This window comes from Numenius arquata, chromosome 5 (assembly GCF_964106895.1).
Source record: "Numenius arquata chromosome 5, bNumArq3.hap1.1, whole genome shotgun sequence".
NCBI classification, from domain to species: Eukaryota; Metazoa; Chordata; class Aves; order Charadriiformes; family Scolopacidae; genus Numenius; species Numenius arquata.
In genome coordinates, this window is record NC_133580.1 from 38,293,791 (window position 1) to 38,308,439 (window position 14,649).

At 39.9% G+C, this 14,649-nt stretch overlaps 1 protein-coding gene across 3 annotated transcripts in view; it reads left to right on the forward strand.

Moving 5' to 3' along the window:
* The window catches only part of TRIM2 (tripartite motif containing 2), a 64,173-nt gene that overhangs the window by 25,096 nt on the left and 24,428 nt on the right, over positions 1-14,649 (forward strand). Inside the window, exons 4-6 of one of the 3 annotated variants that reach the window (XM_074148289.1) lie at positions 5,317-5,468; positions 6,142-6,322; positions 11,313-12,036. In XM_074148289.1, coding sequence (XP_074004390.1) covers positions 5,317-5,468; positions 6,142-6,322; positions 11,313-12,036 — 1,057 coding nt within the window. The remainder of the gene's footprint in view (positions 1-5,316; positions 5,469-6,141; positions 6,323-11,312; positions 12,037-14,649) is intronic. The other 2 variants (XM_074148290.1, XM_074148292.1) reach the window with 2 other exon arrangements.

The following is a 14,649-nucleotide window of genomic DNA, read 5'->3' on the forward strand; positions in this document are numbered from 1 at the left end:
CTGGTGTAACTTTTTTAATGTGTACTGTACCTATGTGTCTGTAGTGGTTACTGATTAATACATTCCTAGTTTTCATTTGAATTTTATTGGCTCTACTTAAAATGAATCATAGTTCTTTTCTGATATAGCTATTATGATAGGAGCCATTTGATTATGAAATGCAGAAAAAAGTAAAAATGAGGGTGTTACTTGTTTTGCATTTTACATTATCGGCTGATGATTCTTTGGGTGTACTTACAAAAAAACGGTTTGCCTACAATTAAAAATAAGCCACCTTATACCTCTCTGAGAACTTCTTTCTAAGGAAAGGTGGATTTGTAAATCCTCTAAACCAAACTTACTTGGCTTGCCTTCAAACACAGCATGACTTTTAGGATGCTGAATAGTGTGTGATGGGAATATCTTGTTGCTTCAGTAAGTATCTGGGAGGGTTGGGGTCAAGCTGAGGATGATTCCAATTTAAAGCTTTGTGGAGCTAGAAAATTAAAAGCTGAAGTGCACACATTAGTCCTTGAGATGGGAGGAGGTGAGATAAGCTTTGAGGAGAGCTGCTTGAGGCTGGCCAGGTGGGTCTGGCTGAAGGGCAGGGTGCACAGGGCAAGGTGCTGGGCACCTTAGGCCTGACTGAGGAAATGGGCTTTTGCTGGCTTCATGGGTACACAGCAGGAGGGCACTGTGTGGCTGCTAGCAGCTTTGCTTGGGGCTTCAGGGAGTGAGAGAGGATTGAGGTGGTAGCTGGAGAAGAATGCCTTCACAGAACCAGCAGCCATACTGCGTTGACTCCTCTCTCCATTAATTTTTATGTATTGCTTTGGATAGGGTCAGACCCATTGTATTTTTACTTTCAAAGGAAAAATTATTATCAAGTATATTTCATTTAAATATTATCAGGTTTTTTTTGTACTAGCTCGGAAATAAGTTTCTGTTTAAACAAGTTTTTTCACTCTTTTTAGCCGTGCTAGATTTAAACCTCTCTGATTAAAATCAGATAGAAACTGATGCACAGATAGTTTTTCATTGGCTTGCCTCTCTGCTTGTAATTTAGCCTTCCCTGGGCCATGTAGATACTTTCCCTTCCAGTTTGTCTTTTACTTGTACCACTCATATTTTCCATATGTGTGCGTGTATTCTATTCTTTCTGTGCACATCCTCTCATCCTCTGTTGTGGCATCTTTTTTGTGTGTGTTCTTAGGAAAAATGAAACTGAGCTTGCAGTATCTTAACATGAGAGATGGTTTCCTGTGCTTGAACTATAAAGAAATGCTTCCTCATATTCACCAACGTGAGCACAAATATATGTTCTTGTTAAATTGAGGTAGTAGGGCACATATGTTATGGAACTTTTGAACCTAACAGAAGATTTTTATCTTCTGCCTACACATTAAAATAAGAATGGCTTTATTCTCAGCTGCTAAACACTTGCAGCATTTGTTGGATATAAGCATCCTGGTTTAGGAACATTGATCTACAATCATTTAGGGGCAGGTACAACAGCCAGGACGGGGAAGGCTGTGAAATTCTAGGTCCACTACTTCATAATATGTAATGAGTGGTGTTGCCTCTTTGCAGTCACCCATCCTGAAAAGTCCATGCTTGGGTTTTATTTGAATTTGAAGTGAAAGCCAGCTCAGAATCTAGGATCCATGCTTTCACAAGTGCAATGTATTTTCTGCCTATAGAGTGTAAGAAGAGAGTGTACCCAGTATTAAATTAAATGCTTGTAACAAGAAGGCATGCCTTATCTCTGACTAGCTTTTTCTCAAAAGATCACAGAAAAGCTTGGCAACTTGGCAGGCATAAGATCTTGTCTAGAAAAACATTTCCTGAACTTGTGCAGGTGTTGCTTACTGCCTGTATGCTTCTCTTAGAAAAATAAAAAAGTACCTATCCTTGATATTCTGATGAAGTGACTTCATAATATACATTTTAAACCTTGTTTTTTCTCCTCAGCTCTGTACTTCCCACCATGTCATTTACTTGCATATCCCATTAAAGTGTAATCTAATTTTTTCTGTACTCTGAAATATTCAGTGTAGTCTAAATATTCATTGAGGCTAAATAAAAAATTCAAAATGTCGGTTAGACTCTTAATGAACACTAGAACTAATAAACTGGGCTCACGGCTGGCAAATTTTTCTTCTGCCTCACAGAGAACATTTAATACCTTTAGGAAGCAATAGTGTGATTGATACAATCATATCTGACTGAATTGTAGTGTCATACAAGGGATTTGGGTGGTTCACTTCTATGTAAGCCTGTTGTTTAAGTCATGACAGTCTTAACAAAAGCTTTTTAAAAATGCCTAAAGCTTTCACGTTTTCTGCATGGGTCAGGCAAAAGCTATGACTAGGGAGAACAAAACCCAACATTCTAAATTTTACCAGATATCTGGGAAGTGCACTCAGGTAATTCAAACTTATATTATTCTAAGAGCAAAAATATACAAAGTTAAGGTACACACTAGCCATGTGACAGAGGAATTAAGCATGTGTGTGAGATGAGGAAGAAGGCTGGCAAAGAGCAGACTCATTCTTTTTCTCTGGACTGCTCTTTTAATTCAAACATACAGCAAGCAGAAGATGAACAATGTGATTATTCAAATGTGATTTTAGAGAAGGAGGGCTCGTGATTGGTGAGAGCCTTTTACTTGAGACCTGAACTTTGAAGGGCTGAATTAGTGTGCTTTGACTTTGTGAAATCTAATTCTAGAAGTATCTGCATCTTTGGTTATGCAAATTAAAAAGTTTCTGTAAATTCAGTTAAATCACAGTAGTGAAGATATGCATGGGTTTCTAATTAGATCATTGTGCTGAAATATGCTGGTCTGGTTTAAGGTGGGAGTTAGTGGATGGGATTTCAGAACCAGTGGGTATTAATTCATGTTTCGTTACAGCTGATGGGAACGTTCTCGTTGACTTCAGTGGAAATACAGTTGAAGCCAGTGTTGGATGCCATAGTATATCCTGCCCAAGAGCTGTCTTTGTTTTGGAAAGGAGGGGTTCAGGCAAACGTTTTTTTCTGAGTTGTTTTGTAAAGCAAAACTGTCATCAGGAAAAGCTTTCTGGGAATGTCACAAAATGTGATGCCCATGTTGGGTGTGAAGGGGAGAGAGGAAAAGCCAGTAATACGTGTCTGTCTGTAGTTAGAAATTAATCTTGCCTGATTAAGAAATGCTAGACAAAATCTTAGCAAGTCAGCTTACCTAGGCATTTGAAGCCTGAATTGTATTAATGTTAAGTTTTCTTTCTCCTTCAGCTAAAAGATTTTAATCGGAAATGAAAGCTGCTTCACTCAAACGTTGAATTTGACTAAGGCAAAGAAGACTATTTCTGTGCAGACATACACATTAGGTCTTGTGGTCTGCTTGCTGTTACCATTCTAGTTTATGTGATTCTCTGATGCTTGAATAAAGAGGAAGAAAGTTGATTAGGCTAAACTTTATATGCCAATGAGATGCTTTCTTTCTTATATATGTTGCTGCAAATATAATGATGTTTATTATGAGCTGTTCAATAGGAAACAAACATTAAATTATTCTAATCATTGTATCCAAAGATAAAAATATTGAATAAGTAAAGGACTTGTTAAAATATCTTGAACCTAAGCATTACATTATGAAGAGGCAAAAAGATGAACTTTTGACACTCATTCAACAGAAATGAAATTTTTTGACCATATAAAAAGACTTAAGAGTTTTCTCTAAGTGCCTAAACAACAACACTAATAAAATATTGTTCCTTTTGCTTGTTTCCGGTTGCAAATTTTTAAAGCCTTGAAAAGAATTTAAATCCTAAACTCTGTTTAACTGATTTCCTCTATGCACTGTAAGACTGCACCACATCTTAGTGCCTACCAAATTAACCATCAGGCCTTAGAGGATCTACTACTATGAGACTGCTGAATTCACAGTGACTGGAACAGTGTTGATGGGGGTTGTCATTGTTTAGAAGGTCTACTTTTTATTTTTTTCCTTGCTGATATATTTGATCTTACACAGTTCATTTGGAGCAGCTTTTAAATTTTCTCTAAAGTGGCTTACAGGAATGGCCAACAAATGAATAAACCCTCATCGCGTGTGAATCCCCTTTCTTGTGAATTGAGATAAGAGGGAAGAATGGGAATAAGATGGAAAGGAGCTTATCAGAGGAAAATCCCTATTAATGCTAACAGCCACATGCAAATCATGGTTCTTACTTCCCCCTCCTAATTCTCAAGACATCTTGGAGCAGCGAGCTACTTTGCATGGTGCTGTTACAGGTCCCTGTACTCACCTGAAAACAGCCGGTTCTACACAACCATCCAGTTGTCAACCAACATCTCCAGCATAACCATCTTTGTGTAAGGTCTGAGTGCCAGAAGCATCAGCTGAGTTATTCAAGATTCTGATTCTATGGTCTGAAAGCAAGAGAGCTGCCAATGTCTTGCTTTGAAGCACACACTATGAGCTTCCTTATGTACTTTTCATAAGCCTAAAATGCTTTGTGCTCAAGGACTTCCTAGCTGTAAAAGAAAGTCTCATGCTGAATTTGCATATATACGCATTATTTTGACTAATATATGATTTTGGGCACAGCACTTTTCTGTTTCTTTCCCTTCATGAATATATTCAGAATTTGGGGTATTTATTACATGTAAAGATCTTTTTTTATCTGTAGACAGCATTGTACTGGGTACCTAACAGGTTGAAACAATCTCCTCCTCTTTCAAGTTTAGATCAGCAGTCTTATTATAATCTCAGATATGAGGTTTTGATGGTTTTAAGGGATTAGTAATGGGATATGGAGATTTTCCCCTGCAGCATGTTGGTTCGTTTAGGGTGCTTTTCTCTAGCAAATAAGCATGCTGTTTGGTGAGCTCCATCACATTCATGTTCCACGGGTGGCCCTATTATGAAAAACAGCCTAAGTTTACACTTTCTTTGGCAGACCCTCTGGAGAGACTGTGGATGAAGTTAACAAGGGGGCTTGAATGCCCTGGGTTTTCTGAGTTGTTTCACAGCATAGTTGAGGGAGACACCAAAACTTACTATTACACATTTTAAAGATGATGTTAGGGCCAGCCTTGAAGTCCAGCATTCTGTTTCCCAGGCTGCTGTTCTCACCCTTTCTGATAGAATAAAATGCATTTCAACCAGCATTTTGATACAAAATATATAAAAATAACAGCCATATTTTAGGCAGTAAACTACTGGTTTCTAAGAAAGGAGAAACTTTGTCTCAGAGCTTGGATAATAACATGAATTCAAGAGCCAGTAAGACGTGCTTTGAGTGATGTTACTGCTGCCATGTTTGAATTTACAGTTGTGCATTTTTCTAGGTGATGGAGTTTTACTGCCAGTCCTGCGAGACAGCCATGTGCCGGGAGTGTACAGAGGGAGAACACGCAGAGCATCCCACGGTGCCACTCAAGGATGTGGTAGAGCAACACAAGGCTTCCCTCCAAGTCCAGTTGGATGCTGTCAACAAAAGGTATGGAGACTCCACTGATTATTTTCCATTTTCAGTTCTACCACTGGATTCATGTGTTACCTTGGGTAGATGTTTTAATGCACTGATTCCATGGACCTTTACTTAGAAAACAGGGATAGTGAGGCTAGCGTAAGGAAAAAAATCCACTGAATGTGATGCACTGAGGGATTAGAGAAAAGAGCAAGAGATTCCTGTCTTTCACAAAGCAGAGGCCATTGGAAATGCAAATGTCCTCCAAAGAAGGGGCATAAAACGTTAAAGAGAAAAGTACTAGACAGTCATGAATTCCATGATAAATAAATAATACTGGATGCTTAAAAGACTAATACAAACATTATGGTGGCAGAAAGGCTAAAAAGGATGAAAAGGTGGGGTAGATCTGGTTATATCTACCTGAGTAGATACATTTACATAAAGCACAGAGGATCCAGTTCCTCCTTGTTGGAAATGCCTAAAGTCTAACAGATTTCCACAAGGGAGGGCCCTGGCTTAGCCTTATTTTATTGGACCAAAACCACTATGTGGTTATAAAAAGAATGAACTTACTTCTGGGACATGACCAAGTTTAAAGACAGCCTGCTGATGAGATTGTTTCATCAAAAGATATCAGGGCAAGGTCCAATGTTTAATGACTTTTGAAACAGCAATCTTTGTAATTTAATCCCTCCCTCAGGCTTCCAGAGATCGACTCAGCACTTCATTTTATATCTGAAATCATACACCAGTTAACCAACCAAAAGGCTAGCATTGTAGATGACATTCATTCCACTTTTGATGAACTCCAGAAGACTTTAAATGTGCGAAAGAGCGTGCTGCTTATGGAACTGGAAGTGAATTATGGCCTTAAACACAAAGTAAGATGCATGTTTTGTTTCAATGAAAAGCTATTAATTTAATCAACTGGTTTTTACAAATGATGCAGGACGCCAGTTTGACAAATTGTGTCTGAGATCCAGAGGAGAACTTTGTCTTCCTCAAATCAAGTGCTGCAGAGCCTCGCTTGTGGGTGCCCAGCCTTATAAATGGAATATAAATGGAATATAACCCTGTATGGGCAGGGGTAACCTTTTGTGTGTGGTGTGTGAGGATCTAAAATGGCGAACACACTAAGCAGGCATCTCCTTGAAGCCAACATGCTGATGTGCAGACGACAATAAAGGAACATCAAAAGAAAGTCTGAAATCCTTGGGCTGCAATCCTATCCTGCCCCCCTCCTCCCCCCGACAATACAGGCAAAACCATTTCTCCTAAAGAACAGAGCAAGGCTTACTGTTTGGCTTCAAAGCACTGTTTCCTTTTCAAATGCCTGGTAACATATTTCATGTTAATGTCACTGGTTGGAACACATAAAGATTGGAGGGACATGTCACTTTTTCAGGGGAATGCAGAGAGAAATAGATTCCAGAGCTGTATTAACTTTTTTTTTACTTTCTATCTGGATGATTGAATCTTGTGCATTCCCCCTGAATTGTTGACTAAGCTTCAGGGGAAGAAAACAGAAATCTGCACTTGTACAAGGAGAAGCGTATAGCCTTGTGGGTAGGGTTTTTGTTGAGAATTAGTAAATCTGAATCAGGAAAATGAAAAGAATTTAGTCCTTGTCTTCCCGGGCATCAGTTGCCTGTTTTATGTAAAAGAAAGATCTCTTCCCTCAAAGTGGCCTTTAAAAGTAAGTAGCATCAACAACTGGAGTTTCAGGAGCGCCTGATAATATATATTGGCATCTTTGGGCACTCTCTTCAATTACTGAGCAGGTTGAGCATCTTCAGATGTCTGAAGTGGAGGAGTGCTGCATTCCTAGGTCTGGAACAGGCTTGATCATGAGGAAGGTATTGAACTGCTGAGCCTGTGAAAACAGAGGAATTCTAATACGTGCACAAGATGTGCACTTTCAGGAACACAGGGAGCCCCTGGGGCTCAGAATTTAGTCATCCCATGGGGCATTTAGTCAACCCACGGGACACAGAATTTAGTCATCTCCAGAGTTAAGCAGCAGCTGGGGAGCTTTCAGCATAAAAAATTTGGACTTGGTCATCTAAACGTATCCAAGATGTCACAAAAACTTATTTTCTTAGCAAGCAAATATACTCAGGGTGTGTGCAAAGTTCACTCAAGATGGAATATGATGCTAAATTATCTTATTGTTGTCTAAAAGGATTTAAAAGAGCTTAAAAGTTACTTTGTGTGTTAGAGAACCAAATTTTTACAAAGCTGCACGTAAATAGTAAAAGAGGCATCTCCCCTGTTTGTGTATGTCCTGGTTTGGGGTGGAGCAGAGCCAACCCTCTGTTCAGCCGCAGCGGCTCTTGCTTATACTTGTTGCCGTGGCAACCAGGGTCAGCTGACTTGGTTGTTTACCCCGTGGAGGAGTCGCACCTGTGGGGAGGGGGGACAGGTCAGGTGACCCAAACTGACCAATAGGGTATTCCATCCCATCTGCCATGCTCAGGATAAAAGCTGAGGGATGAAAAGGGTCAGGTTGGCTCTTTCTTCCATGACTGATGTTCTGAGGAGGACTCTGTCAGTTTGTCTACCTTTGATCCCAATCAGAGTGCTCTGGAATTCAGTTCCTATCTCTCTCAGAGTCCAGTCTGGAACTTTCCCAGCGCCTGCTGGTAACACCTCCCTGGGAGCTTGATACAATTTTGTATATATATTATATATTTTTCATTATTTCCTTTTTATTTTATTATTAATATTTCATTAAAGTAGTTTAGTTTTCCCTAAGCTCAAAAATCTCTTTCTCTCTCTTATTCCTCTCCTTGGAGCGAGAGGTAGAGGAAAGCATCTGTCATCTTGTCATTGGCCGATGCAGCCTAAACTGTGACAGTATAAAAAAGAGTGATTGGAATTGGATTTTATTTTTGAATGACTAGTAGTCCTGCAAGATAATTCAAATGCAAATATTCTATCATTCTGATAATGTAATGTATTGCGTTCATGTGGCAAGGTTTTGGTAGCAGCGGGGCTACAGGGGCCCCTTCTGTGAGAAGCGGCTAGAAGCTTCCCCTGTGTCCGATACAGCCAATGCCAGCCAGGTCCAAGACAGACCCACCACTGGCCAAGGCTGAGCCCATCAGCGATGGTGGTAACGCCTTTGTGAGAACATATTTAAGAAAGGGGAGAAAAAAACCTGCACAGCCGTAGCCAGAAGAGAGGAGTGAGAATATGTGAGAGAAACAGCTCTGCAGATGCTCATGTCAGTAAAGAAGGAGGGGGAGGAGGTGCTCCAGGTGCGGGAGCAGAGATTCCCCTGCAGCCCATGGTGAAGACCATGGTGAGGCAGGCTGTCCCCCTGCAGCCTGTGGAGGTTAATGGTGGAGTTGATAGCCACCTGCAGCTCAAGGAGGACTCCATGCTGGAGCAGGTGGATGCCTGAAGGAAGCTGTGACCCCATGGGAAGCCCACGCTGGAGCAAGCTCCTGGCAGGACCTGTGGACCTGTGGAGAAAGGAGCCCACTCTGGAGAAGGTTTGCTGGCAGGACTTGTGACCCCACGGGGGACCCGTGCTGGAGCAGTTCATGAAGAGCTGCAGCCCATGGGAAAGACTCATGTTGGAGAAGTTCATGGAGGACTGTCTCCCATGGGAGGGGCCCCACGGTGGAGCAGGGGAAGAGTGTGAGGAGACCTCCCATTGGGGAGGAAGGAGCAGCAGAGACAAGGTGTGACGAACTGTCCGCAAGCCCCATTCCCCATACCTCTTCACTGCTCAGGGGGAGGAGGAGGAAGAGAAATCAAGAGTGAAATTGAGCCTGGGAAGAAGGGTGGTGGGGAAGGTGTTTTAAGATTTGGTTTTATTTCTCATTACCCTGCTCTGATTTTGATTGGTAATAAATTCATTTCCCCCAGTTGAGTCTCTGTTGCCTGTGACAGTAATTGCCGAGTGATCTCCCTGTCCTTATCTCGACCCATGAGCCTTTTGTTGTATTTTCTCTTCCCTGTCCAGTTGAGGAGGGAAGCGATAGAGCAGCTTTGGTGGGTATGTGGCGTCCAGACAGGGTCAACTCACCACATGTACTTTTCAAAAACAAAAAAATGAAAGGGTTACACTTTACTAAAAGGAAGTTGGCAATTGAGTTTCAGATGTCCAATGTACTGAAAGAGGCCTTGTGTAAAATATTCTAAACATATTTTAAATATTAGTTATGATAGGATTTAATATTTTCCATATTTGTAATGAAAGAAAACTATATTGAGAAAATAATGATTTTAAAATGTAGCTGCAAATTGTCTTCCTTTTCAGTTTGTGGTTTGTTATCCCAGGCATATGGGGTTTTGTCATCCTGGGACTTCATAAGCTATGCTATCTGTTTAACTACTTATGTCCTTGAATAAAGACAAGGCAGATTAGAACTGCCTTGTATTGAATCCTGGGAAGTTTATAGATGCCTAGAAAAACAGATAGCTTGAAATATCAGTGTAGTCTTGAAATTTGTTCATTCTATTTTGCTTGCAAAAGATTTTGTGGTGTTATCACTTTCCCGTATCAGTAACTCATCAGTCTAGACTTTCTCCAGTGGGTGAAAAGCAGATAGTTTTGTAAAATTCAGAAGAAAAATGCCCTTAGAATGCAGTGTCATTACATGGTGTCTCAGCAAGGGAAGAGTATCTCATAGCAATAAATGCACTCAGTCTCTAAGTTTACTTTAAAATCAATTGAAATGTTTCAAAAATATTTACTTTGCAGTGATGGTCAACAAAATAACTTCTCTCATCCACAGTAATGTCTGTGCCATAGCTCTTCTCTGTAGGAAAAACATACCACATGTGTGACTGGGTACTTTGGTTTGGGAATTTTGTCAGTGGAGAATGTTGGGGGTAGCTGGAATGTTTGGGCTTTCCTGACTGTCATTAATTTCTCTGCTAGGCTGTTATAATTCAGGGATCTTTTTTCTAATTCAGGGATCTTTTTTCTAATTCATTGCAAAACTGGTTTAAAAAAAAATGTTAGCCTTGTTCTCAGCCCACACCTAACAATTTTGAGTTCAATACTGTTTTAAGGATTTTAGACTGAGGGAGAGAACTCAGCCTATAATAAAAGCTCTTTCTCAATCTTAAATATAGAGCAGCTACTTGCTGAAACCAAAATTTTAGGCTGCTCAACCCAATTCTTCCCAACATCCACAAAACATCCTTTACGTTTTGCTTTCCTGCCTGCTGAAACTGAGGAAACAATTTACCCTCTTCTGCTGGGGAGACTTTTCCTTTCTTCAGACTTCTTCAGAAGGAAGACTTCCTTCCTTTCTTCTTATTTAGATCAGGAATCACAGTTTTCCTCTGGATAGATGTACAGATCTTGAGAGTGCCACCTTGTCTGTCTCCATAGAGGAGTAAGCCAAGGTTTCCCTTGGCTCTGAAGAAATAGTTTCAGGAACTTTAATGTAGCCTCCCTTATTAATGGGCCTGAAGACTCCAAAATATCCCTATCTCTGTGCACACAGCTCAGTTCCCTGTAACTATCTCATTAATTGTGATTGCTGAGAGTTAGATGGAGAAGAGTTCAAGCTTCTGCATTTGGGTTTGGTTTTGTGGTTTGGGTTTGTGTTTTTTTTTTTAAAGACAAGACAGGCAGGGCGATAATTCAGTCTAGAGTGACAGTGGATCTGCGAAACCGTGAACACCCAAAACAGGGTACATTTTTTGTTTTGCAGCATGGTATTTCAAGACTATGTAGGGCATCAGTCACTGTGGTCTTTTTTTCTAAAATAAAACTTTAAAATAAACTCTAAAATGAAGTACAATAGATTGGGTTTCTACAAAGGCCTTCAGATATAAGGCATGCTACCTCTTGCTAGGATAGTTTTTATAACATGATGCTAATCTGCTGTTTGGTAATGCACACAGGTCCTCCAGACACAGCTGGATACCTTACTTGAAGGACAAGAAAGCATTAAAAGTTGCAGCAACTTTACAGCCCAAGCCCTCAACCACGGCACTGAAACCGAAGTTCTGCTGGTGAAGAAGCAAATGAGTGACAAGCTGAATGAACTGGCCGAGCGGGACTTCCCATTGCAGCCCCGTGAAAACGATCAGTTGGACTTCATAGTGGAAACAGAAGGTTTGAAGAAGTCCATTCACAATCTGGGTACTATTTTAACCACCAATGCTGTTGCCTCTGAAACCGTTGCCACAGGTGAGGGACTGAGGCAGACAGTGATCGGACAGCCCATGTCTGTTACCATCACAACCAAGGACAAAGATGGGGAGCTCTGTAAATCTGGGAATGCTTACCTCACTGCTGAACTGAGCACGCCTGATGGGAGTGTAGCAGACGGAGAAATACTTGACAATAAAAATGGCACTTACGAATTTTTGTATACTGTTCAGAAAGAAGGGGACTTCACTTTGTCACTGAGACTTTATGATCAACATATCAAGGGCAGCCCATTCAAACTTAAAGTGGTCAGATCAGCAGACGTATCCCCTACCACTGAAGGTGTTAAGAGGCGTGTTAAATCTCCTGGCAGTGGTCATGTGAAGCAGAAAGCTGTGAAAAGACCTGCAAGCATGTACAGCACTGGCAAAAGAAAAGAGAATCCAATTGAAGACGATTTAATCTTCAGAGTAGGTAGGTGACTTGTCTGGTACCTATTGACATACTTAAAAACAGTTCAGGGAAACCGGATGAAAAAATTTAGAAGTTAAATTATTTTAAGGTTAAAGCTGTAAGTAGAGCAACCTAATAACACCTTTAGGTTTTTTGACTTTTGTTCATATGTAAATTTTAAAAGCACATACTTCAGAAATTCTATTTGCAGCAAATATTTAACTGGAATTTGGGTTCAGAAATGCATACATTTGATGCGGGACAACATATTTTACCACCTCTTCAGAAGAATATTGGGCATCATAAAATGAAAATATAATGATTGATGCTTCAGATTAGATTAAATTACTTCTTTAAAAAGTTGCATGGCAAGAAGGGAAGTAGGAGGACTTCCTCTAAAACTATTGCCCTAAAGATTAATCTAATTAATTAACCTGGAAATATATGTGCTAAATCCTGTGGTCATATATAGTAACTTCATTATGTCAGCATAGGACAAAATTACGATTTCCTTTATTTGCCTTTTCCCCCCCAATATCTAAATATGTTTGGTTCTTTATATAGTGCAATGTTATCTCTTAATCTGTGGATTTTTAATGCTTGGTAAAAATATGATGTCTTGGTGTCATGTACTGTAATTTTTTTTTCAGATCTTTTGGTCTATTTTGTTTTTAAGCTATATAATAATAATTATAATTTTAAAAGTCTGTATTTATTGTATTTATGTAATGTCTGCTTATATAGTTAGAAAATACTTTTCACTTTGTACAACTAAAGAAAAAAGCAAGTTAATTCTTAATATGAACAAGTCAGGATTTCAGCAGTATGTGTTACCAAGTTTTACAACCAGTTGGCAAGGTGGCTTTCCCCTTTATAGCAGAGAAGGGGTGGTGGTTAATCCTAGAGGATTTTTAAGTAATTATATTGAAAATTCATCTGGACACCATTTGTCAGTTGGTTAGCCGTGTCCATCTGATTTCTCATGCATCAGTATTTCTGATAAATTTCCTTGCTGTGACAAAGAGTACATGCGATAACATAATGGTTTTATATCAGAAAATGTACTCAGCAAGCGTGCTTTGATTTCTGAATAAGACAGTACTATGTAAGCTCTGGATGGAGCTACTCATAAAATGACAAGCCTTTCCCAGATGGGCCAGTGCATTTCCTTGTAAGATAAATGACCCCGTAAATGTAACAACTCACAGCATGAGGCAATGATATCCGGTTTTACTGTTGCTAAGGCTAAGTTTTATGGTGACTGCTGAGTCAAAGGTAAGAAATACAGCGTACAGCAATTCATACTGAAGTCAAGCCAGCCCTACTTGGCAGTAACCATGCTTTATTGTCCAGAGTTGGTTGATGACCTTTGTTAAATTAGTACTCTGACATAGCCCTTCCTCTCGTAGGAAGGTCTTCTTGTTGCAAAAGCTATTGCTGTAGTCGCCACCAGCAGAGCCCCTGTTAGCAATCCCACGGGGAGAGAAGCCCTTGCACAGGGGACAGTGATCAGCCTCAGGCTCCTGCTGCAATAGAAAGGGACCTGTGGTTCTTCCCAAATGCAGTTGGTACTGGTTACTGGTTACGCTGCTGGTACTGGTTAAGTGTGGCAGAGGGTATGTATAAATGTAGCCTAGATCCTTTTTTGGGCTGTATTTTGAGATGGGATTAAACAAAACTGTTAAGAATAATGTCTGAGCCCTGTCTAAAAATAAATCATCTCTCCAATCTCTGCTGAAATGGTTATGACATGTTACAAGCTAGACAGAGAAGGGGTTGGATGGACAAAATTCAGGCACAACGAGTCTTTGCGCGTCTGTAGCAGATAGGAGCAGGATAGGAAAGCCTGCACTATGCCTGTGAGGAGCAGGGGAACTGTGTTGCACATTGTGGCTGACACCTTCACTGGATGCTAAGCCCTCTTGTTCACATATATCAAGCATTAATTTGTCCCAGTGTAGGAATTGTAGTTCTAAATACTTTTTTAAAAAAAAAAAAATCTTAAAATGATTAAAAAAAAAAGTCCTGAAATTATTTAAAAACTGTTAATACTCTTATTAAAAACTATTTGGTATGGTTTAAAATGATTCGGCTTGTAATTTCTGCTTCTGTATCCCTTGCTTGTAGCGAGCAATTTCTAGCCTGACTACCAAATAGTGGTATGGCTCCAGTTTGGGTTTTGGTGGTGGTGTGTGTTTGATTTTACTTTTTTTAACTATACTCTTCAACACACCATAAACTCTAGAAGTCTTAAATGTTTTCCAAAAATTGCAGTGCCCTTTCTGTTGTGACGCAGTCATGACCATGTGCTTCATTTTGGAATTCTGCCTCTTCCCCTTCTCTACCACTCTATCCCCTTAAAAAAATAAGAGAAAATAATTAGAACAAGAGCTACACGTCTCGAAGCTTTTACTTGATGAAACCTCTCGGGAGTGTCCACATTTGGGATACATGAATTGCTATTTTATTGAAAAACTGAGCTGAGAGAGTACTTCATCCTACTACAAGTTCAGTTCTCAGCCACTCATTTCACAGAATGACCGTACTTAGAGATGTCCCTCTGGGCTTATGTGTGCATTGTCTTGAAAGGTCACTTAAGCCATTGCAGCTGTAATGCTCTAGCTTTTTACACTC